Source organism: Meriones unguiculatus, chromosome 3 (genome assembly GCF_030254825.1).
Source record: "Meriones unguiculatus strain TT.TT164.6M chromosome 3, Bangor_MerUng_6.1, whole genome shotgun sequence".
Taxonomy (NCBI): domain Eukaryota; kingdom Metazoa; phylum Chordata; class Mammalia; order Rodentia; family Muridae; genus Meriones; species Meriones unguiculatus.
The window spans coordinates 97,391,231-97,413,774 of NC_083351.1; the positions used below are offsets into that span (position 1 = coordinate 97,391,231).

General features: G+C 40.8%; 1 protein-coding gene and 1 long non-coding RNA gene across 3 annotated transcripts; one reads left to right on the forward strand and one right to left on the reverse strand.

Moving 5' to 3' along the window:
* Positions 1-46: 46 nt before the first annotated feature.
* On the forward strand, positions 47-16,215 carry LOC132653113 (uncharacterized). Its single transcript, XR_009590821.1, has 3 exons — positions 47-182; positions 11,939-12,052; positions 13,462-16,215. It is a non-coding gene; the product is annotated as an uncharacterized LOC132653113 (long non-coding RNA).
* LOC110563500 (zinc finger protein 728-like) lies at positions 7,414-21,744 on the reverse strand. Of its 2 annotated transcripts, none has more exons than XM_060380381.1 (4): positions 21,634-21,744; positions 14,104-14,230; positions 13,509-13,604; positions 7,414-12,690 (listed from the first exon to the last, which is right to left on the reverse strand). In XM_060380381.1, the coding sequence occupies exons 1-4, from the start codon at positions 21,637-21,639 to the stop codon at positions 11,933-11,935; spliced, it is 987 nt and encodes a 328-aa protein (XP_060236364.1). In that variant the 5' UTR covers positions 21,640-21,744; the 3' UTR covers positions 7,414-11,932. The 2 variants fall into 2 exon arrangements, with proteins under 2 accessions (XP_060236364.1, XP_060236363.1); XM_060380380.1 differs by lacking the exon at positions 21,634-21,744 and adding an exon at positions 20,371-21,427 and having other exon boundaries at positions 14,086-14,230.
* Positions 21,745-22,544: the final 800 nt, after the last annotated feature.

The window sequence follows — 22,544 nt, forward strand, 5'->3', positions numbered from 1 at the left end:
GGGACTACATTTCCCACAGGTCAGTGCGAACAACTTCTAGGAATCCAGAGAAGAGGGTTTGTAATGTGCTTGGGCTCGCGTCCAACTGAGCAGGTGCAGTTGGAAGGAAACAGGCTGCAGTTCTGGGACAGCCACAAGGGTTTAGTTTTAAAGACCTGCGGTCCCAGCACCCGATTTAACCTGTGAGTTGCACCTTTCATAGTAACGTTTATCACGTTTCCCAGTTATTTCTGATAAAAGGTAGTGATTTTAAAACTCAGGTCTACTTATTATAAGATTGATCTTTTTTTGTTATAAACATGGAAGTAGAAAGCTAATGTAAGACTGTGCATCATGTCTTTAAGATGATTATTGAAACCGTCTTGGATGATCCTGCCCAGTATCTCAGGAGCTTCAGACAATGCAGAAAAAAGGCTAAAGCGGACAATTTATAGACGTTGTATGGAGAAAATGTAGAGGGAGCTAGCTTAGGGTAAAAGCACTTGGCTATAATTTACGTGGCTTTGGTTTATAACCAGTAATACAAATGATAAACAAACAAATAAACAAAAAGTAAATAATCTTGTTGTCCAGTGCTGACACACTGAGTGAGCCACGCTTGAATCAGACTCCACAGGTAGAAACAGTGTTCATGTGATTACTGGAATCTACACAATGAAGGGCGTGGGTCAGGGCCACGGGGATGTTTCAGATCATTGAACAAAGTTAAAAGGACAGGTCTCTGACGCTTGCTTGGAATGAACTTCTCGTATCTAGATCTGTGTAAGCAATTTAGTTTTTGTGTTTACTCCAGCACCACTTCAGCTGCTTCTTCCTGGCTTTTTACAAACTTAACCAAGTTCACCAGCAGGACGTGTTTTCCTCCTCTGCAACTCTCCCATGAGGAGGGGCAGAGGCCCTGGAATCGCGGTGTGTGTACTGACTCTTGGTCCATTGTGCATTATAGGATATTTCCCTCTGCTTTAGGGTTCATGTTCCTTATTGAATTTCTTGTCTTACCTCTGATCCTGTCAGTGTTCAAAATTGACACTATTTGAACATCAATGGTATCTGCCTTAAACTTCCAATGTTGTGGAATACAAGCATTTGAAGCAAGACCTGATCATTCTTTGGATTTCCTCAGTGTCTGTTGTTATATGCCCCTTTTAATTTCTGAGTTTTTAATTTGGGTACTGTCTCTCTGTCTTTTAGCTAGTTTGGCTAGCAGTTTGACTATTTTGTTTATTTTCTCAAAAAAACCAACTCTTGGTTTTGTTGATTCTTTTTTTAAAATAATTATTTTAATTTTATTTTATGTGCATAAGAGTGAAGTTGTCAGATCCCTTGGAATTGGCATTACAGATAGCTGTGAGCTGCCATGTGCATGCTGGGAATTAAACCTACAATTTTTGGAAGAGCAGAAAATGTTCTTAATCACTGAGCCATCTCTCCAGCCCCTTGTTGAGTCTTTGTATTACTCTTTTATTATTATTATTTATTGATTTCAGCCCTGAGTTTATTTCCTGTCATCTGCTCCTCTTGGATGTGTTTGCTTCTTCTTTTTTTCTAAAGCTTTCAGGTGATCTGTTAAATTGCTAATATAGGGTCTCTTCAGTTTCTTTACAAAGGCACTTAGTACTATGAATTTTCCTCTTAGCACTGCTTTCATGGTTTCCTGGAAGTTTGTATAAGTTGTGCCCCCATTTTCATTGAATTCTAGGAAGTTTTTGTTTCTTTGTTTCTTGCCTCACCCAGTGATCATTTAGCAAGGAGTGGTTCAGTTTCTATGAGTGTGTAGGATTTTTAACACTGTTGTTGCTGTTGAGGTCTAGCTTTATTCCACAATGATGTGGTAAAGAACACTGGGTTAATGCAATTTTCATGTATCAGTTGAGCTTTGTCTTGCGACTGACTATATGGTCAGTTTCAGAGAAGGTTCCATGTGGTACTGAGAAAAAGGTACAGTATTTTGTGTTTGGTTGAAAAGTTCTGTAGACATCTATTAGGTCTATTTGATTCATGACCTCTGTTAGCTTCATTATTTCTCTATTTAGCCTCTGTGTCGATGATCTATTGTTGAGAGTGGGGTGTTGAAGCCTCCTACTATTGATGTGTGGGGATCAATGTGTGATTTAAGTTTTATGAATGCTAGTGCCCTTGTATTTGGGGCATAGATGTTCAGGATTGTGATGTCCTCTTGGTGTATTTTTTCCCTTTAATGAGAATGAAGTATCATTCCCATCATTTGTTGCAGAGGTATGTTTTTGGAATTCAGTGGAATGTTGGATCCTGTTTCTGCAACCATTCTGTTAGCCTGTGTCTTTTTATTGGAGAGTTGAGTCCATTGATGTTGATAGATATTAGTGACCAATGATTATTAATTCCTTTTATTGTTGTATTGGTGGTGATAGTTTTTGTGTGCTTGTTTTCTTTTGGTTTTGCTGGTGTGAAATTATCTATATCCTGTGTTTTTGGGGTGTAGTTGACCTCTTTTGGTTGGAGTTTTTCTTCTAGTATCTTCTGTAGGGCTGGGTTGGTGCACAGATAGTGTTTAAATTTAGTTTTGTCATGGAATATCTTGTTTTCTCCATCCATGATGATTCAAAGTTTTTCTGGGTATTGTAGTCTTTGTTGGCATTTGTGGTCTCTTAGTGTCTGCATGACATCTGCCCAGGCCCTTCTGGCCTTCTTAATCTCTGTTGAGAAGTCAGGTTTGATTCTGGTAGGTCTACCTTTATATGTTTCTTGGACTTTTTCTCTTGCTGCTTTTAATGTTTCTCTTTGGTCTGTAGATTTAGTGTTTTGGTTATTATGTGGCAGGAGGAATTTCTTTTTCTGCTCTAGTCTGTTTGGTGTTCTGTAAGCCTCTTGTATGTTTAATGGCATCTCTTTCTTTAGGTGGGGAAATTTTCTTCTCTGATTCTTTTGAAAATATTTTCTAGTCCTTGGAGTCTGGAATCTTCATTTTCATCTATTCCTATTATATTTAGGTTTCATCTTTTCATGGTCTCCTTGATTTCTTGGATGTTTTGTGTCAGGAGTTTTTATGTTTTAATATTTTCTCAGAGAGATGTATTAATTTCTTCAATTGTATCTTGAATACTTGTGAATCTTTCCTCCATCTCTTGTATTTTGTTAGTGACATTTACTTCTGTGGTTTCTGATCTCTTCTCTAAGTTTTTCATCTCCAGGGTTTTCTCAATTTGTGTTTTCTTTATTGATTTTGTTTTCTGTTTTCAGGTGTGGAAGAGTTTTATTAATTTCTTTCACTTGTTTGATTATGGTTTTCTGTTTGTCCTTGATAGCCTCTATATGTTTGGTTATATTTTCCTGTATTTCTTTGAGGGATTTATTAGTTTCCTCTTTATATTGCTCTAATAACTGCATAAACATAGATTTAGGGTCATTTTCCTGTGTTTTAGCTGTACTAGAGTATCCATTGGTTTTTTTGGGGAGTTTCTGGTGGAGCTGTGAAATCCTGGTTTTTGTTGATTGTGTTCTTATGTTGGACTTTGGACATGTGATTGTCTATAGTTTTGGCTGATTGTTCCTGTATCCTGCTGGTTTTCTCGGGTCTTCATGATCAGGACCTGCTGGTCTTCTCAACTAGAAGAACTGTCCAGAAGACTAGATCCACCTGTCTCTGGAGTTTGGAATAGTCTTCAGGATGAGATAGGTCCAGGGAAATATGAATGGGTGCTGCATTTCTGATGCAGCCATGTTGGGGTGGTCATTTTGGAAGGCAGGGGCACAGGCACAGGTGCCTTGAAGGGCAAAGGAGTGGGCGCAGGTGCTTTGAAGAGCAGGCAAGTGGGTACAAGTGCCTCAGAAGGCCGTTACAGGGTCACTGGTGTTTTAGGAGGCAGCCTCAGGGCCCTGGAGGCTCAGGTGGTAGCCATGGAGGGACGAGGTGAAGGTGTCTCTGGTGGCTGCAGAAGCAGCAGCAGCTCAGGCTCCTCAAATGGCAGCCACTAGGGCATGGGCTCCTCAGAGGCCTAGCAAATGCAGGGTTCCTGGAACTCAGGTTTGCCTGGGCCCTGCCATCTTGCATCTAGGATTCAGTATGATTTTATTGTCCACCTGGTCTCCACAGGGGGACCAGTAGAACAATGGTTTGGAGATTGGGCTGCTGTCCCTGGACTCTACACACTGCCCTTGAGAGTTCCTGGAACTGGGGGCTTGGCCTCGCTCTAGCATGCAATAAGGGCAGGGGCTCATAGTTCATGGCTTCTGGACTTAATGAATGACCATGGTGGGGTGTTGGGGGGGACTGGAACTAATTGTCCCCCACTCCCAGTATGTCCCCTTCAGTCTGGGAGGCACCAAAGTTGGTGTTCTAAATTCAGCCACTGTTTACTCACCAGTTTTGCAGTGTCTTATCTTCTTCCTCTTAGATAAGATACACTAATAATGCCATCTTTAACTCCTGGGAGTAATTTTCATGGAAGAAATGGGGAGGATATTTGACCAAATCACCTTATATATCTATTTATCTGATGTATCTGAAAAAAAAAATGCCAGTTTGGCTTTTGAGAATATCTAAAACTGACCTCTTGCAGTTATGATTTCAGTCCATGACATTGCCTATTGAAAGTTTGTAGAGAGATATCATCTGACTATAAAGGTGTGATGAGGGAGCAAGAGAGAAGGCTCCCTCAGCATATCAAATCTGAAATTTTGGGATCTCATTTGCGTGTGTCAACTCAAGGAAGAGAAAGAAGATATCTCAATGAAGAGAGAAAATGGGGCCAGACTTTGAATCTCTTTACTGCCCATGCAATGACACACAGAGTTTTTATTAACATGAGAGCTTGGCCTTAGCTTAGGCTTGTTCCCAAGTAGCTCACATAAATTAAATTAATCGTTTATACTAATCTATGTTCTGCCACGTATTACTTCCCCTCAGTTCTGACACAGGTGTTCTTTCTCCGTGTCTGGCTGGCGAATCTCCCCACCCTCCCCCCACCCCTGGTTCTTTCACAGAGTTCCTATATCTACTAGATGTTCCACCCATCCTCTCCTGCTTTGCTATAGGCCTTTCAACTCTTTATTAAACCAATCAGAAGGTGATGAAGAAGATTACAAAACATTGAGCTAGGTGATGCTTCATAAGAATAATAATACCAAAGTTCTCTGCTGGTACAGAAGTCCATATTTGACAAAGACAGCCTTTACACGTTGCAGAAGAGATTATCCCAACACTTTGCCATGAGTACAGCAGAGAAATTATGAACAATAGCCTTCTTCAATCCATCTTAAAGACAGTTGGATTTGCCACTTGTTAGTGGTCATACTAATCAGAAGACATAAAGACAGTCTCTACATGTTGTCAAACAAGACATAACTACCTATTGTAAATAATTATACACTGAACCATAAGGTCTCCAACTTCATCCAGATTACACTGAAAGCCATGGAAGTCCCCTTTGTTCAGACACAGTAACAGTGGGACACTTCATTGCTGTAATAGCATTTCTAGATAAATCCTCTTAAAAAATATGTAAGGAATCCACAGAGTTAAATATCCCAAACAGTAACTGAACTTAAAAGATATCCACAGAACATTATACCTGAAAATTAGTGAATGCACATTCTTCTCAGAGGTTCAGGGAACTTAAAATGCTTATTACATGCCTCAAACCAAGCATTTATAGATTAAAAACAACAACAACAACAACAACAAAACAGAAATAACCCTGTACATCCATTAATGAGACACTGGGCTAAGATAGAAATGAAAAAAAAGAATAACATTAGAAAATGCAGAAATAATTAGTGACTCATTACTATACCTTTAAGTGAACAGTGGCTCATTGAATATCTCCAAGAATGTAGTCCTAAGTGAGATGGTTATACTGAAAAGTTCTTAATTTTAATTTTATCTTCTTTAGTAAGTAATCTAATGGTCCAACTCAAAGGTAGAGAAAAAAGATAAGCCTAACTTAGGTACAGAGTTGATGAGAACTAGTAAATAAGAAAAACAATAAAAATCAAGATAGAATTTATGAAGTAATGACTTGTATAACAATATAAATATTAATCAAACAGTTGTTTCTTTTATACATTGAAGAAGATTCTTCACCTTTTAGCGAAACAAAGGAGAGAGCAAAAGATAAAAGACTGAGAACCTAAATTAATAAAACTCAGTATAAAAGGGAGTAGTTAAATCAGACTCCATTAAAATCCAGAAGATTGTCACGATAAACTTTGAAATCTTATATTCCTACAGGATAGAAAATATAGTAAAGGGTAAATTTCTGAATACTTATGAATGACTAAAAATACAGCCATAAGATCAAACACCAGAACAGACCTGTAACAATGACAACACTGAAGCAGTAATTAAATGCCTCACCACAAAGTGAAGTCCAGGGCAAATGGTTTTACTACTGTATTCTACCAAACTTCAACCAGAGGTCTAGTAATAGCCTAATCTTACTGCTTATCCAATGCTCTCATAGAATAGTACGGGCATTGGCTCATTCTATGGAGCCAGTATAACTCTACTACCATAACTGGGTAGCCAGGTGCAGAGGTGCAAACCTTTCCTCCCACTACTTAGAGTGTGAAGCTGGTAGATCTTTCTGAGTTCAGGGCCCTCCTGTTCTATATAGAGACTTGCAGGCCAGCCAGAGCTACATACAGAGACACTGTCTAAAACAATAATGACAACCACAAATGAAACCTTGATTAAATCATACCTCAAAACAATATCCTTAAAAAACATAACAATTTTTAAAATCTACAAATGAATCCCCACCTAGATCATGCTTTATAACTGAACTGTTTTCATCCCTGTGGCATAAGGGATGAAAATCTGCTCAATTTGTGCAGATCACTTTGTGTAATGCACTATATTGATAGGGAAAAGGAAAGAGATCACACAGTTGTCTCAATAGTTGTGGAAACGGAAAAATACTCCGATGCATATGTATTAAATGTCAATACTTTTATTTAGCATGAAACTTTAATAATTGTTCCCACTGCAATGATAAAATGTGCACACAAGAGCAACTTAAAGGAGAAAGGGTCTAAAGGACAATGGTTCAAGACCACTGTCTACCACTGTGAGAAAGTTAAGACGACAGGAGCTTAAAGCAGCTGGTCACGTTACTTCCACAGTCAGGTGGCAAGAGATGGATGAATGGTTACTCTTAGGGTATTCTCTCTGTATACTATCCAGCATACTTCTTATACCACACCAGTCCAACCGATGGCTCCCCTCAGTCAACAGGTCTTCCGACCTCAACCTAATCAAGAAAACCTCTGCAAAGGAATGGCCACCAACTTGCCCCCCACTTGATTCCACATCTCATTGTGTTAACAAGTGAGACATAGGTATGACCTTGTGTTACGAGCGCTTGATTATGCCAGAGCACTTTAACCCAGGCGCCACAAAGGGTGGCATGGTTTTGATAAAAGCCAACGCCAAAATGATTTTTGAATGCTGCTTTAATCACACAAATCACACAGATATCTAAGAATTACATAGCACATTATACATCGTACGGGGACTACAACCTGGACACAGGTACGGGCTTAGACACCTTTGCTGCCGGCGACGGTGGCTTCTAGGCCCTGGAACTTTGCAGTTCCAGCCGGACCTCAAACGCGTCTTCTGATGACTTAATAGGCCTCGGAGTTTCTCTGCTCCAGCCGGGCCTCAGATGCGAAGGAAATGCGGTTGATCGGGAGTCCTTTCAGAGCCTGTTTGTTAAGGTGGTTTGGGATTTCCAAACAGCCATTTGGGAACAGGCTGAATATTAGTGATCTTGTGGCTTCCTCATCATGAGTCTAGCCTGCCGCGCCTGTGTAGGCTCAGGCTGCAGTTTATACACTTTTTGGGGCATGGCTTGGCTTATTGCTCTTTCACACGCACATGTACAAGCTGCTAATCAGCTGACATTACCCAATTTCATTACTTAATGTCTTAAGGGAGTTACTTTAATTTTTATACTTTATTTCAGAGCATCGCTTAGCTTATCATCCTTACACACACACACACACACACACACACAGGCCAGCTGCCTTAAGGGCGTTACTTAGTTACTGTCATTAGGAAAATCTTCTTATCTATCCTTGACAGCTCTGCTGTCTTACAAGCTCTCAATGTCTTAGGGGTGTTGCCCAGTCACTGTCACCAAAAATGTCTCTTAACTTTGCTCCTGACAGCTCTGCTGTCTTATAGGCTCATTACACCATGTCTACATGCAACACAAACACAGCTAAAATGATACATTTTAAGTTTATTTTGCGATGTGTGTGTGTGTGCACATATGAACACATATGGTCTGTGTGCTCCCATGCATAGAATTCAGAGGACAACCTTCAGAGGTAATTCACTCTGTGCTTACCACTGTTTTGTCAGTACTGGGAATACAAATACAGGTGTGGGTCTTGATGGCAATCAAGCTTGCTCCCAAAGCCATTGTGCTGGCTCCAGCTACATAAATTTAAATTATAACACTCTTTTTTTTTCCCCAAATCTTAATTCACCTCATAAGTAAAATAGGATCAGGTTTGAAAGGTCCACAGAATACTTAACAATTTCAAGAGTTAAAAGACTTCAGTGCACATTTCATCAATGACTCAGGCAACGTCTAAACTGTGGGCTTCTAGAACTTAAAAACAAATGACATACTTCCACTATGGGGAGCCACTGCTATACCCAGCTGCTTTGTTATTTTGATCTCAGCAGAAAGACTGCTTTCACCCTGGCCTTCACTGGAGTCAGCAATAAGCTACCAAACCTATCTCCTTTTGTTTGGGACAGCATGTGGGATGTCTTGTCAAGGTCACACCTTTTGCTTGACTTCCTTCTGAATTCATTCATTGTACTCAGGTGCTTTTGCTCTGACTTAAAAGGAGTCTGGAATACAAGCAAGGCATCTAGCTTCTACTAGAGCCTCTAGGAAAGGTCCCATGTATTGTATGTTGGTTTATTAATTTCAATCCTCACTGCCGGCTCAAGAACCATTCAACTTTGTTGGTGGGCTCTGGCATTCCACCAAAGATTTTCACAGAACAAACATTCCTATTCTAAAGCAGAATAATCATAACATAGCAAGGAAGGATCAGACCAAAATCCAGGAGGCAAATGCCCAGCCTGACTACACTTTTCTCATCTGGGACTTGTGATGCCCTCATGCTGGTTCCTAGGAACTTATGTGGCTCTACCCTTCTAGCTTCACCTGAAGACCACAGAACCTCTTTTCTAGGCATGCTCTACCTATTGTTTGCAGCTTTCTATAGTAGATCCTGTACTTTCTCCCTTTATACTCCCAGGATTTCCAATATCCTGGGCTATGTAACAATTTGGTTTTATAACAAATCGACATCCTCCGACTTGAGTGCACTGAATGATTCTGATATCGATGACTTGCTTCTTTCCATCACATCAAACAATAATGGCACATAAATTCCAAGCAATACCTCATGTTTTCCAATGTAACACTTTAATGTTATTGTCCTCCTACATTAATTCCCTTATATTCATTACTAAGGTATGACAACACTTTGCTCCACAATTTGTCTTTATACAATGTTTTCTGCTGTAATTTGCTCTATGATGTTTATATGTTAGACAAAATTTCTGCCTGAGTCATATGAATTCACTCATCACTTATTAGAATATTGTTTTCCATCATGGAGGCTCTGATGATAAGTGGGATGTAAAGAGTGGAAAGTGTCCTACATTCCTTACTGTATTAGTTGGATCTCTGTTGCTGTGATAAATGCGATAACCAGAAACTACTTAGCGGGGGGTAAGGGTCATTTCAGTTCACTGGCTGTACTTCATCATCAATGGGAACCAGGGCAGGAAACAAAACAGGAATCTAAGGCAGCAAGTGAAATAGAACGAGAGAAGAATTCTGCTTTCTGGCCCATGCCCTTTGACTTCTGCTCAGCAAGCATCTTCTACAATCAGGAGCACCTGACCAGGTGTGGCAAAGCCAAGGTGCACTGGCATCATACAAATTTGTCTAGATTCTCTCACATCAATAAGCATCCACGAAACATAGACATGCCCATGGACCAATATGATCCAGATTGAGAGTCTCACATATTGCTTGGCTGTGTGAAATTGAGAACAAAAGCAAAATAGGACATCAGCATTTGAAGAGCTTCTTATCAATGTAGATTCTTTGGTGCTGATAATGATCAAAAATATTTTTTTAATTTTTCCTCACAGTTTGGGTGTAAAGAGTTTCCCTCTAGAGTATTCTCTGGGGACACTTCAGGTATAAAGGTCAGGTACAATCTGAGCATTTGTAGTGTTCCTTGCAAACATGAACCCCATGATTTTTCCAGAGGACTAAAGAACAGCTAAATATTGTTTTGCCCAGTTCACGAACCCCAAAAGACCAGGAATAAACAGACTCTGCTGTAAATACATGAGGTTCTTTTTTATTGTAAATTACAAGCTGCAGCTTGGGCCCACACACCCCCACCGCCAAAGCAGATGGGAGCCGAGCACCCCATGCCCAAGTTAGTTGGGTGATTTAAAGATTCTGATCCATCCCAGCATGCCCAAGGCAGGGGCGATTCCTGCCTGGCAAGCATCTATTGGCTAAAATGCTACATTTTGAATCGGTTGGCTATAGGAAGATTCCCAGACCATAATAACCTGGTGGTGTCCCTCCCTAGGGGGGGATGGGCCAGTTTCCTAGCAACTGTATCTTAATGGGTGGGGAAAAATGCAGTAAGGAGGTCCTTCCCCTCAGGGCATTACTAGACTTCTCCACTCACCTAGTTCAGGTCTTTAATAAATAGCAGCTAAGAATTCTTTCCTAGCAACCAAGATACAGTTGCTAGGAAACTGGACCATCCCCCTAGGGAGGGACACCAGGTCATTATGGTCTGGGGACCCTGTAGCCAATCGATTCAAAATGTAGCATTTTGACCAATAGATGCTTGCCAGGCAGGAATTGCCCCTGCCTTTGGCATGGTGGGATGGACCAGAATCTTTAAATCATCCAAGTAACCTGAGCACTGCGCTCTGGGCTACCACTGCTTTGAAGCGGTGGTGGGTATGGGCCCAAGCTGCAGCTTGTAATTTACAATAAAAAGAACCTCATATATTTACAGTGGATTCTATTTATTCCTGGTCTTTTGGGGTTCGTGAACTGGGCAGAACAAATACAATGGCCATATTTTGTACATTTGCAGAGACTCTCTCATGTGTGACTTCTTTGAATGTTCAACAAGGGCTGAGTAAGAGTAACATACAAAACATATAGAACCTCAACACTCTTTACATTTGGTAGGTTGTTGTTCAGTATGAGTGCTTTCCTTTTAAAGTCTAAGGTGACTTTAAAAACATTGTCACACCTGTCACAGTTGTGGTGTCTCTCTGGGATAAGTTCTGTGGAGGTCAGAAATGTTGATTGCATCATAAAACTGCTTACCACATTCTTCACTTGTGTATATTCACTTCTCTACTTTCAGTTTTTTTTTTTGTGTGTGCTGAGTAAGGTCTCAATGATTCCAAAGGCTTTCCCACATTCCCCACACATACAGTTTCTATTCAGACTGAATCTTTAAAATAGTTTATGTTTATTTTATGTGAATTGATGCTTAGCCTGAATGTATGTATGTGTGAGGTGAGAGACCAAAAGATAAATTAGCAGCTAATTTATATATAAATTATGTATAAAGGTAAATTATTAAGGCCTGAACTAGGTAAAGAAGTACATACTCTTAACCACTGAGCCATTTCTCCAGCCCTCAGATTGAATTTTTTGATATCATTTGAAGTGTAAAACATTTTATGAACATTTTAACATTTTTACTATTTGACTGCACTTTGAACTACCTTCTGTTGAGGAATATTAGAAAGTGTATTAAAGGGCTTGCAACATTTTTCACATCTCTTCAGTATAAAGTCTTAGGTATTTTAAAATTTCTTAGTACAAAAGTCATTGGCATGGTCTTAACATTTGTGTGGTTTCTCTCACAGATGAATTCTTTGATGCTGCTTAAGACCAGAAGACTGGTGAAAGGTTTTGCCACATTCGCCACACTTGTAACGTTTCTCTGCCGTATGAATTCTTTGGTGTTTCGAACGTGCTGTGTAAGTTCTGAAGTCTTTGCCACATTCGGTACACTTATAGGGTTTCTCTCCAGAATGAATTCTTTGATGCTCCTTAAGGTTTTTAGTACAGTAGAACAGTTTGCCACATGCTTCACATTTGTAAGGTTTCTCCCCAGTGTGAGCTAATTTGTGTTGAGAAAGGTACGAATGAGTAGAGAAGGCTTTTCCACATTGTTCACACTTGTAGGCTTTCTCTCCAGAATGGACTCTCACATGACTAGAAAGTTGCCAGGAAGTTCTAAAGACCTTGTCACATACTTTACACTTGTAGGGTTTCTCTCCAGAATGGATTCCCAAGTGAGTATAAAGATGTGAAGAAGATCTGAAGGCCTTGCCACACACTTCACACTTGAAGGGTTTCTCTTGAGAGTGACTTTTTTGATGCTCCTTAAGCTTTGAGGAATAATAAAACATTTTGCCACATTCTTCACATTTGTAAGACTTCTCTTCTGTATGGACTCTCTGGTGCACAGAAAGTAATGATGGAGCATGGAAGGCCTTGCCACATTCTTCACACCTATAGGGCTTCACGCTTAAATGAATTCTCTGGTGTTTAATAAGGTGTGAGTTCCAATCAAAGGCTTTGCCACAGTCTTGACATGTATAGCATTTTATTCCTGGCAAGTAAAAGTTGAAATATGAATAAAAGCAGAGCAACATTCTTTGTGTTTACAATGCTTTTAAAAATGAAGACATTTACTCAGACTTAAATTTTTCTATACATATGATGAGCTACATTCAAATTTCTACACCTGTATTCATTGAAACATAATTTAAAAACACAATAGGTAGAAATCATCATGTAACCCTCCTCTGACATAAAATCATGACAACATAGAACATGGAAACAAAGGAATATTAATCAAAGTCAAACATGCAGGAAGGCATAACACCATTGATCAAAATAACTCTTAAGAGCATTATGCTAATAAAAAAGGCCCATTAAAAATATAGAGATTTTATGACTAGATAAAGTATAATAGTCAAACTTGGAAAACACATGTATACACAATACCTAAGTGCAGCTTTTAGTTTTAGAAGGTATGAATGTTAGACTACAGAATAGGAAGACTGTGTATAATAATATTAAATAATATTTTAAAGATATACAAAGGAAGCATTATGTATATTTTATGAAGAAAATTAGTACCTGAAACAATTTATGGAAAATAAGTCAAGTTCACCTAGAAATGACAGAGCTTAGGAGTCACTATAAACACAAGCTGACCTCAAGGGAGTATAAGCCAAAGCATAGGAGACCAAAGGTATTTCAAATATCTGAGAGATGCCCTCCTTCGACAGCAAAAGACAGAACTGGAGGTCCTTAAAAAATGATTTTTACTGTAATGTAGCATCTACTGACATGGTGAAACCTTGCTCTCTGTTAGATCTCTGACCTCCGCCTCTATCCTGTGAGCCCCTAATTCCAACAAACCTGGGTGCACGGCAGCTGCTGCTTGTCTCTTCACCTCCGAAGGCTCTTGTCTTTGCTCCAGAAATGTCACGAGGTATGGCTTACAGGAAGCAAGACCTGTTTGTGGAAAGGGGGAACAACACTGTCAGTGTGTTCTCCTGGAAAAGAATGTGTCCTGCTCACCCATGTGTGTAAAGAATGAGAAGCTGCAGTAAAAGACTGTAGAAGACCAGTTCTTGTTTCCTGACAAGAACAGCTGAATGCTTCAGAGGAATTTACGATATACAGGCCCTGAGCTTCACTCCACCCATTTAAGGAAAGACATTAAAACTGAAGAGTGTGACATTCTCTACAACACATATGGCCCTGCTCCTGCCTCTTAACTTCTACACTACCACTGATGTGGAAGATACTTGTAACAAAACAAAATTTTTAAAAAGGTCACAAGCACAAGGAAACAAGATAGTTCTAAGGTAAAAGAATAATCTCAATTCTCCTTAAATGTAGCCCAATGAACCTCATTGTTGGAAGCACAAGTTTCTATATGATGGTGTACAATGGGAGCAAGTTTTATATTGACAATAAATTAAAAATTCACCATGGAAGTATTCCTCACCCAGGAACTCAAGGTTGCTGAAATTCTCCAGCATCACATCCCTGTACAAATTCCACTGAGTGGGGCCTAGGCATTCCCACTCTTGTGCCGAGAAATAAATGGCTACATCCCAGAATGACAGCAGATCCTGAAATAAAGAAAACAAATGAACACTGCACATTATGTTAATTAAGACTGTCAATAATAACACAAATACCAAGAGGCATCATGTACTTCTCTGTACAAATCTAAAGGTCACCCAGCATGAGTGGAGAGCTGGAGGTGTTTCTGACATAGGGAGGTAAAGATCCCTAAAATAGTTCTGAGGTGGTGCTAGGATGCTACAGAAGACTCATCATTAAGAAAAATAAATGGCAGAAGAACCCAGAAAGTAGTTTTAAGGATCATAAAATGGAGAACAAATGCATCTGCAAAACAGAATTTGGATCAGTGTGTTAGCACACGCCTTCAATCCCAGCACTTGGGATTTAGGCCAGCCTGGTCTACAAAGAGAGTTTCAGGACTGCTAGGGCTGTTACACAGAGGAACTCTTAAAGACCAAAAACCAAAAACCAAAAATCAAACTCAAAACAAGAGGTTAATTCCCAGCACACACATGGCAGCTCATAACTGTCTGTAAGTCCAGTTGTAGAAGATAAATTTGTTAGACATGCATAGTAGTAAAACAACCATACACATAAAATAAATAGTCCTTACCCTGGTGACTAAGAATTCAGATATATGAGCCTATGGGACGATTCTTATTTATTCTACCACAATCATCATGGCTGCCTTGACAAAAGGATCCTAGATATGTACAAGTCTATTCATAAATCTTAATAATTTTTACTAAGGGCAAATTCAGAGAAACAAACAATATGAAATCAAATAACTATACTTACAACAGATTACAATGTCTGTTTTCCACAAAATAGAGAGGAATATGAAAATGTAAATAGAATGGATCCTATCAATCAGAGTGAGGTCTGTTGGCTGCTTTATAGTAAGCCTGAGAATATTCCAGAACACATCCCTGAATATTTCTTATAGTTCTTACTTCGGAGCTATGTTCTTCCACTGCATTTTTAGAAGCCACAATTGTTTCTTGTGTCACTGCCAGCCAGCATGAGCCCCTCATAGCTACTTTTCTCCTTCTTCATTGTAGGTAGTTCCTTACATTTTTTAGTTGTTGTTTTTGGTTTTGTTTTGTTTTTTGCAGCTGTCCACTTGAGTTTCTGGAAAATTTCACAATCTTTCTCCTTTCTTCAGCATTGTAAAGACATGGCCTCTTGTAGAGACATATGTTCTTCTAAATACTCTCCGTTTCCATGACATTGTGCCAAAGACTGAGAGCTGAATGGATTTCCTAACTCATGCACATAAAGCTTATTGATCCACCCAAAGGGATAGAAAGATAACACTGTCATATCCTAAGATTCCATAAAGATACAACCATTCCCCATGGAAATGCGGGGCACCTATGCCTCCCTGAGGATGAGATGTGCCAGAACAAACCTTTGTGAGAAACCCACAGACTGCTGATTAGTGTCAGCACAGCAGAAGGTGGCAATCCAAAGAAGAGTGAAAAAGGGGCTGGGAACACAGCATAGTGCAGACATTCTTGCTTAGATGCAGAAGGCCTGGGTTCGATTCCCAGCAAGAAGAGGTGGACAGAAGGAAAAGTCACGGTGCCATGCTAGCTCATGCCCACTCATGTGTGGACTAGCAAGGCAGGATTTGCTGGATACTCTACAATTTTCTGGCTCCTTCCTCAGGATATTAAGAGTAGAGAAGACATTTAATTTCTGTCTCATTTCAGCATAATCAAGGGCCAAATTCTTTCTTGCCTCCATCAGAAAGCCAATGGGAAAGACATGCCATCTTGAATGGCCAATGAGAAGAGGCTACAGTCCAAGAGACAAATTCCTACAAGATGGTAGAGAAGCCACTGAAATCCTAGCTGGAGGGATCACTGTGATTCTTAAATCCTAATGTCAATAAGCATTGTAAGGCCTATGAATAGAAAATATGGACAAGCAATAGAAAAAAAAAAAAGAAAGAAAAACAACGAAACTACAAATATGCTCTGAACATAAGGTCTATGGTAATGGTCTGAATGAAAATTCAGGAAAGTACACAAAAAGTCAGAATAATAACTGCAAATGTAAGTAAGAACATTAGAAATCAAACATGGCAATAAAGTATGAAAAGCACAGGCTGAAAATGCTGTCCTTAATGGCAAACAATAAAGATCCAACACCACACGTGGCAGAAGGAAGGTTGGACAACAAACAGGCTGCCAGGTGACAAGTGCATGAAAACATTTAAGAACTCTAAGGGCATCAAAGCAGCTGCTGAAACGCATAAACAAACTTTGGGCAGAGTGCAGGTAATCCTATGAAAGAAGGGGGAGATAGTGGGACCTGGAGAGGACAGGAGCTCCACAAGGAGAGCAACAACCAAAATATCTAGGCACAGTTGTCTTTTCTGAGACTGATACTCCAACCAAGGACCATGCATGGAGATAACCTAGAACCCCTGTACAGATGTAGCCATGGCAGCTCAGTATCCAAGTGGTTTCCCTAGTACGGGGAACAGGGACTATCTCTGACATGAACTCAGTGGTGGGCTCTTTGACCCCCACCCCTAGGAGGGAGCAGTCCTACCAGGCCACAGAGGACAATGCAGCCAGTCCTGATGAGACCTGATAAGCTAGGGTCAGATAGAAGGGGAGGAGGACCTCCACTATTAGTGGACTTGGAGAAGGGAATGGGAGGAGATGAGGGAGGGAGGGGGGATTGGGAGGGAATAAGGGAGCAGGCTACAGCTGGGATACAAAGTGAATAAACTGTAATTAATATAAAAAAATAAAAATTTAATAATAAAAAAAAGAACTCTAGATGCCGAGGGACTGCTCAGCTGAAAAGGTACCTGAAATCCAGTCTGATAATCTGAAGCCAGTCCAGAAGGACTCACATAGTACAGTAAGAGAAACAATTCTCAAAACTATCTGTACACACACAGCATGCCATGCATTTCTACACAAAGAGTGATTCTGATAAACCTCACGCTGACAAATTCAAAGAGTGTATAAGAATTGAAACTACACACTAAGAATTAAAAAGACACACATGGTATATACTTACTTATAAGTGGATATTAGTCCTATAACATAGGATAAACATTAAAATCTATAGTCCTAATGAAGCTAAACAACAAGGAGGACCCTAGGGAAGATGCTTAATCCTCATTCAGAAGGTCAAACAGGATAGACATCAGAAGTGGGAGAAGACAGGGAACACAACAGGAGCCTACCACAGAGGGCCTCTGAAAGACTTCCTAGCAGGGTATCAAAGGATGCACTGAGACTCATAACAAAGTTTGGGCAGGGAATCTTATAGAAGAAGGACAAGACAGAAAGACCTGGGGACAGAAGCTCCGCAAGGAGACCAACAGAGCCAAAATACCTGGGCCCAGGGGGTCCTGCAGAGATGAATGCTCTAACCAAGGCAGGCCCATGTATGGAGAGGACCTGAACCCCTTGCTCAGATATAGTCCATAGGCAGGTCAGTTTCCAAGTGGTTTCCCTAGTAAGGGAAGCAGGGATTGTCTTTGACATGGACTCAGTGGCTGGATCTTTGATCACTTCCTCCTGAGGGGTGCAGCCTTGCCAGGCCCCAGAGGAAGCTGATCCAGCCAGTCCTGATGAGATCTGATAGGCTAGGGTCAGATAGTACTGGAGGAAGACCTCCCCTATCAGTGAACTCGGGAGAGGGGCATAAGGGGAGAAGAGGGAGTGAGGGTGGGACTGGGAGGAGAGGGGGGAGGGGGCTACAGCTGGGATACAGAGTGAATAAATAGTAACTAAAAAAAAAAAAAATTGAAACTAGACAGTGGGCCCTACTGCTGGGTATTCCTGAGACATGGAGTCTCTGGCCTGTGATACTCACTGGCAAGGTGAATTTGAGACTGGCCTCCACTAGCTGATGCTCTCAAAGAGCTTCTGAACCTCCACTGTGCCATCCTCCCAGCCTGCCACAATGAAAGACTTTATAGTGGATGTGGTCTAGCCTGAAAAGCTCCTGAAGCACCCTAACTGGAGAAGATTCCCCAGTGGAAGCCTACAGCATTTCTTGCTCCTGTTCCCCATCTGATGAGATGTATAGTCTTTATTGACAGTATGACATCCAAGGAATGTTTTTGTGGCTAAGCCAAACATACTGCACAGCGCCTCACAGCCCACTGGCCACACACTCTGCAACAGAGTATAAGTCACAAGAACTCTTGTATCTCTTTTTTGAGCCTCAGGGAAATTTTTTTGGGGGGGTCAGAGGGAGTCAGACAACTCCGATGACAAGAAGATTGTGAGATGTCAAATACAGCAAAATGGGGCTGGATTCTTGACCAGCCTCTAACTACTTTCCATTGAAGGCCTACTGTATCTATCAATTACAGATCATATTAGAAACACCAGTAAGAAGCTAATTCACATGTCTCTGTCCAGGATCTTGACCCACAGAAATGTGACATGCAACAATCATTAATTCTTAAGTGAACAAATTTGGTAATACTTTGATGCACAGCAACAGATTTGCTATTACTTTGAATCAAAGCATATGACTGGAACATTGAAAAAGACATTGCAGACAATAGGGAAATCTCGATGTTAAAAGAGACTTTAGATGGGATAATTTATAAGTTTCAATGTTATATGTCTAAGTATAAGTGTAAATTTTACATACTCAATATATAGTTGTTGCCTGTACCTAAAGAAATAGTAGTGTACTTTAACTTGGAAACAGTTGGGATTCATATTCTCTTCCATCTGAATTGTTTTTATATAGCTGCCACGAACAAGAAAACAATTAAATATATAGTCTTTGGTAAGAGTTTGCTAGACAAACTGCCACATACGTTTCAACTCAAAATATGTCATTGCAGTTGAAAACTGTCATTGGACAAAGTTGACAGAAACTTATAAACTCAAAAGAACAAATGACACCAACCTGTGACTCACTCATTTTGAGTCCTATCATAATCTGTCTAAATAACATTTGTGTCTTCTCTGCATGGCTTCTGGCATGTACACAGCCATGACCAGGTTCTGAATGACATCACTCAGTACCTTGTGAGTTTCGCAAGAACAACTGGTTAAACATAACAAGGTTACTATCTGAGTCTATAAAAACCAGTAAGTTCTTCATTCATTCCATCGCTCACCCTAACATTAGGATAAAATGCAAACAGCCTGTAAGAAAAGGCCAGGACTGCACACCATGAAGGACTGGACTCCTCCCTGATGAAGAGGAAGGAATTCCACTATAAGAGTTTATTTTACTGGCTGGATGGCGGTGATACCACATGTGAAGGACAGTGGTAGATGTGGTTATCATATTACATTTGGAGAGCTGGAATTCTGTTCTGGCTAAGTGTAAAGACACATTCCATTACACGCTTGAACCTGTTCTGTAAGGATGAATGTCAATACTTGGGAAGGTGTTCAAGTTCTAGAGAATCAGTGAAGGAGAACTGCCGAGTGGGATCTGAGGGGATGTAGCTCAGACTGGAAGAATTCAGGTAAAATCTGAAGAAAGCACCATGAGGCCATGACAGAAAATAACAGAGAAGAGCACGCAAAGATAACTAACATTCCCTGCAAATACAGAGAAATAGTCAAGCAAGGCAAAGATAGAATCTTTCCCCACATAGTAAATGCAAACAAGTTCCTAATTAACACATGATATCATTAACAAAAGGATGCTAGCGAAAACCTGGAAATTAGATTTCAAACACAGTCAATAGAACTTCTCTAAGCACATGTGTAAGTTTTGATAGTAAGATGTCAATTGGATGGATTTCTGTCAGGTTGCTGGCGTTCAGAAGTGAGAGGAACCAGAAGTAATTACTACACCCAATTAACTATTTTTTAAGACTTTTAAAAACACAGTGTCTCATATAGCCTAGGCTTATCTTGAATATGCTTTGAAGCAGACTTTGAACTCTGTTTCCTGAATCCATCCCAAATGCAGAGATGAGAGGGATGAACCACAGAACAGTCTTAACTTCACCTGTTTACTTCTGTATGTGTGTGTGTGTGTGTGTGTGTGTGTATTTGGTGCCTGTAAGCTATATATGAGCATGCTGCTGTAAGGAAGTAAGCATGCTTCCCTGCACTGTAAGGAAGCTGTTCTGCTGTGCAAGGCAGTGAGCTTTTCCCACTTCAGATACAGTTACTATTTCCTACACATTAACTAGGGAGTGTGCTATTAGATATGGTTGGACACTCACCGAGAATTCCAGTAGACAGGGCAAGGTGGTTTGGAGCCCATGCTTCCTAAGAGTAACTTCAATGTTGTCAGACAGTCTGTAGCTCACAAACACTTGTTTGACGGTTGTGGCAAAATATATGAGGTGGACCCTGAGTGAACCGTGGCTTTCCAAATTCATCTTTCATTGTCTTTTATTTTTTTAGTGCATAATACAGTACAAAGCTTTAGGCAAAACTTTCTAGATTTAGGCAAATCTTTCAGGGTGGATCAGTGCACCCAGAGAGAATACATTTAAGAGAGTTTAGAAACTGGTGATAATGTGAAGGGACAGAAGAAAAGCATATGATGAGAGAATGATGGAAGGAGACTGTCCGAATAGCAGCGTCATCTCCCTTCCCTTTCAGAAACATTCCAGCCCTCTCCCTCAATCCCGAGGTCCATTTCTCTCATCACAGCAAGCCATCTCTCACATTTGAAAAGGAGTACAAATTTCAAGCACCACACAGTCTCAGAAAGATTGGATGTGCTATAACTGTCTAGTATTTTTTCACTCTGCAGTATAAAATTAGTAATTACTTGGACTAAGCAAAGCTGGAATCAAACCATTTACAGGATTATTCTGTGACTATATGGGAGTGTTAGTCCCGGGATTCAGGCCTGAGGAGGATATAGGAGGTTCCATTTCAAAGTAGCTATCCTGAAAACGATCAATCTATTACAAAGAATTGGGACTGACATCCCTTAAACTAATCGCCCTCACGACACTCTGTCTCCGTAACATAGGAACTTCTGGCAGGCTATAGATCCAGGAAGGGCCAGAGCAAGCCCCGCTTGCCCTAGATGTCCTGAGAAATCTTACAGCAGCCATGCGTGCGTGGACCAGCTAGTAAATTCCATAATGATTTTCAAGCCAAGCTGGCACAGGGGCTGCCCGCACAGCTTCAGGCACCAGAGTCAGCAGACCAGGGGGGGCCCTTGTAATCTGGTTGTTTCCAACCTTCTCCCTTCCTTGGCTACCGAGCCAGCCCTCCGGAAGCACAGGTGGACTCGCGTAGCAGGGCCGTCTTAAGAGACTGGACACTCACAGCACATGGCTTTGGCATGATGCCGTCTTCCCGGGCAAACCTGAGCCCAGGAGGAGTGGTCCAGACTAGGTAGGCACCGCACCTTCAGGTCAGCAGCTTCTCAAGTTTCCCAACCAGTCCAAGTCAGCTCCCTCTGCGCCCAACCCGCCACCGTGCACAGTCCCTCATCTGCAGGACGCCGCCGTCCCTGCACCAACCTCCATGTCAGAGATCCAAGCCCAGCGCTGAGCGGGACACGTGCCTAACTTTGGGGAGAAGCAAAGTTTGAAGGCAGAACCACAGAAGTTCGATATCCACAGCCCCTTCTGGTGATGTCATAGTAGGACTACATTTCCCACAAGTCAGTGCGAAGGACGGCCAAGAACCCAGAAAAGATTTGTAAAGTGCCTGGGTTTCTGCCTAACTGCGGGAACTGGAAGTTGGAAGGAAACAGGCTTCAGCACGGGGGGCAGCCACAGGGTATTCTGGCTGTTTTAAAGTTCTGTGGTCAGAGCAACCGATGTTAGCCTGTGAGTTGAGCTTTTCCCAGTAACGTTTATCACGTTTTCTAGTTATTTCTACTAAAATGTTTAAAGCTCAGGTCTACTTATGCAGTCTTACCACAGCATGGAAAATTCTGATTGATCTACTTTATTTAAAAATAAGGAAGCGGAAGTTGATGTAGGCCTGAACAGTATCATTTTAAGATGCTTAAGGAAGAGGAAGTTGATGTAGGCCTGAGCAGTATCTCTTTAAGATGCTTATTGAAGCGTCCTTGGTGACCCAGCCTATCATCCAGTTTGTCAACAGTTTAAGACAGAAGAATCAGAAATCAAGGGCAATGTGTAGTTTATAGATGCTTTATATCTGAATACAAAGTAGAAAACAGGCAGCTAGTTTAGGGTAAAACACGTGGCTATATATAATGAAGGCAGCTTTGGTTTTAAACCCACTAATACAAATTAATTTAATTAATCCTTGTTCTCCTGTGCTGACACACTGCGTGAGCCATACATGGATCAGACGCCACAGCTTGAAAAAGGGTTCATGTGAACACTGGAATCCACACATTGAAGAGCATGGGTGAGGGCCATGGTGATGTGTCAAATCATTGAACACAGTGAAAAGT

Bases quoted from the DNA above. Each gene is read 5' to 3' on its own strand.
- LOC110563500 (XM_060380380.1), bottom strand. From the start codon at position 20,529: ATGAATTTGGAAAGCCACGGTTCACTCAGGGTCCACCTCATATATTTT. The intron at 13,605-14,085 runs GTGAATTTTTAA...TTCCACAAACAG, and splicing joins GGGTGAGGAATACTTCCATG to GTCTTGCTTCCTGTAAGCCA. The intron at 12,691-13,508 runs GTTTGTTGGAAT...TTTACTTGCCAG, and splicing joins AGCAGCTGCCGTGCACCCAG to GAATAAAATGCTATACATGT.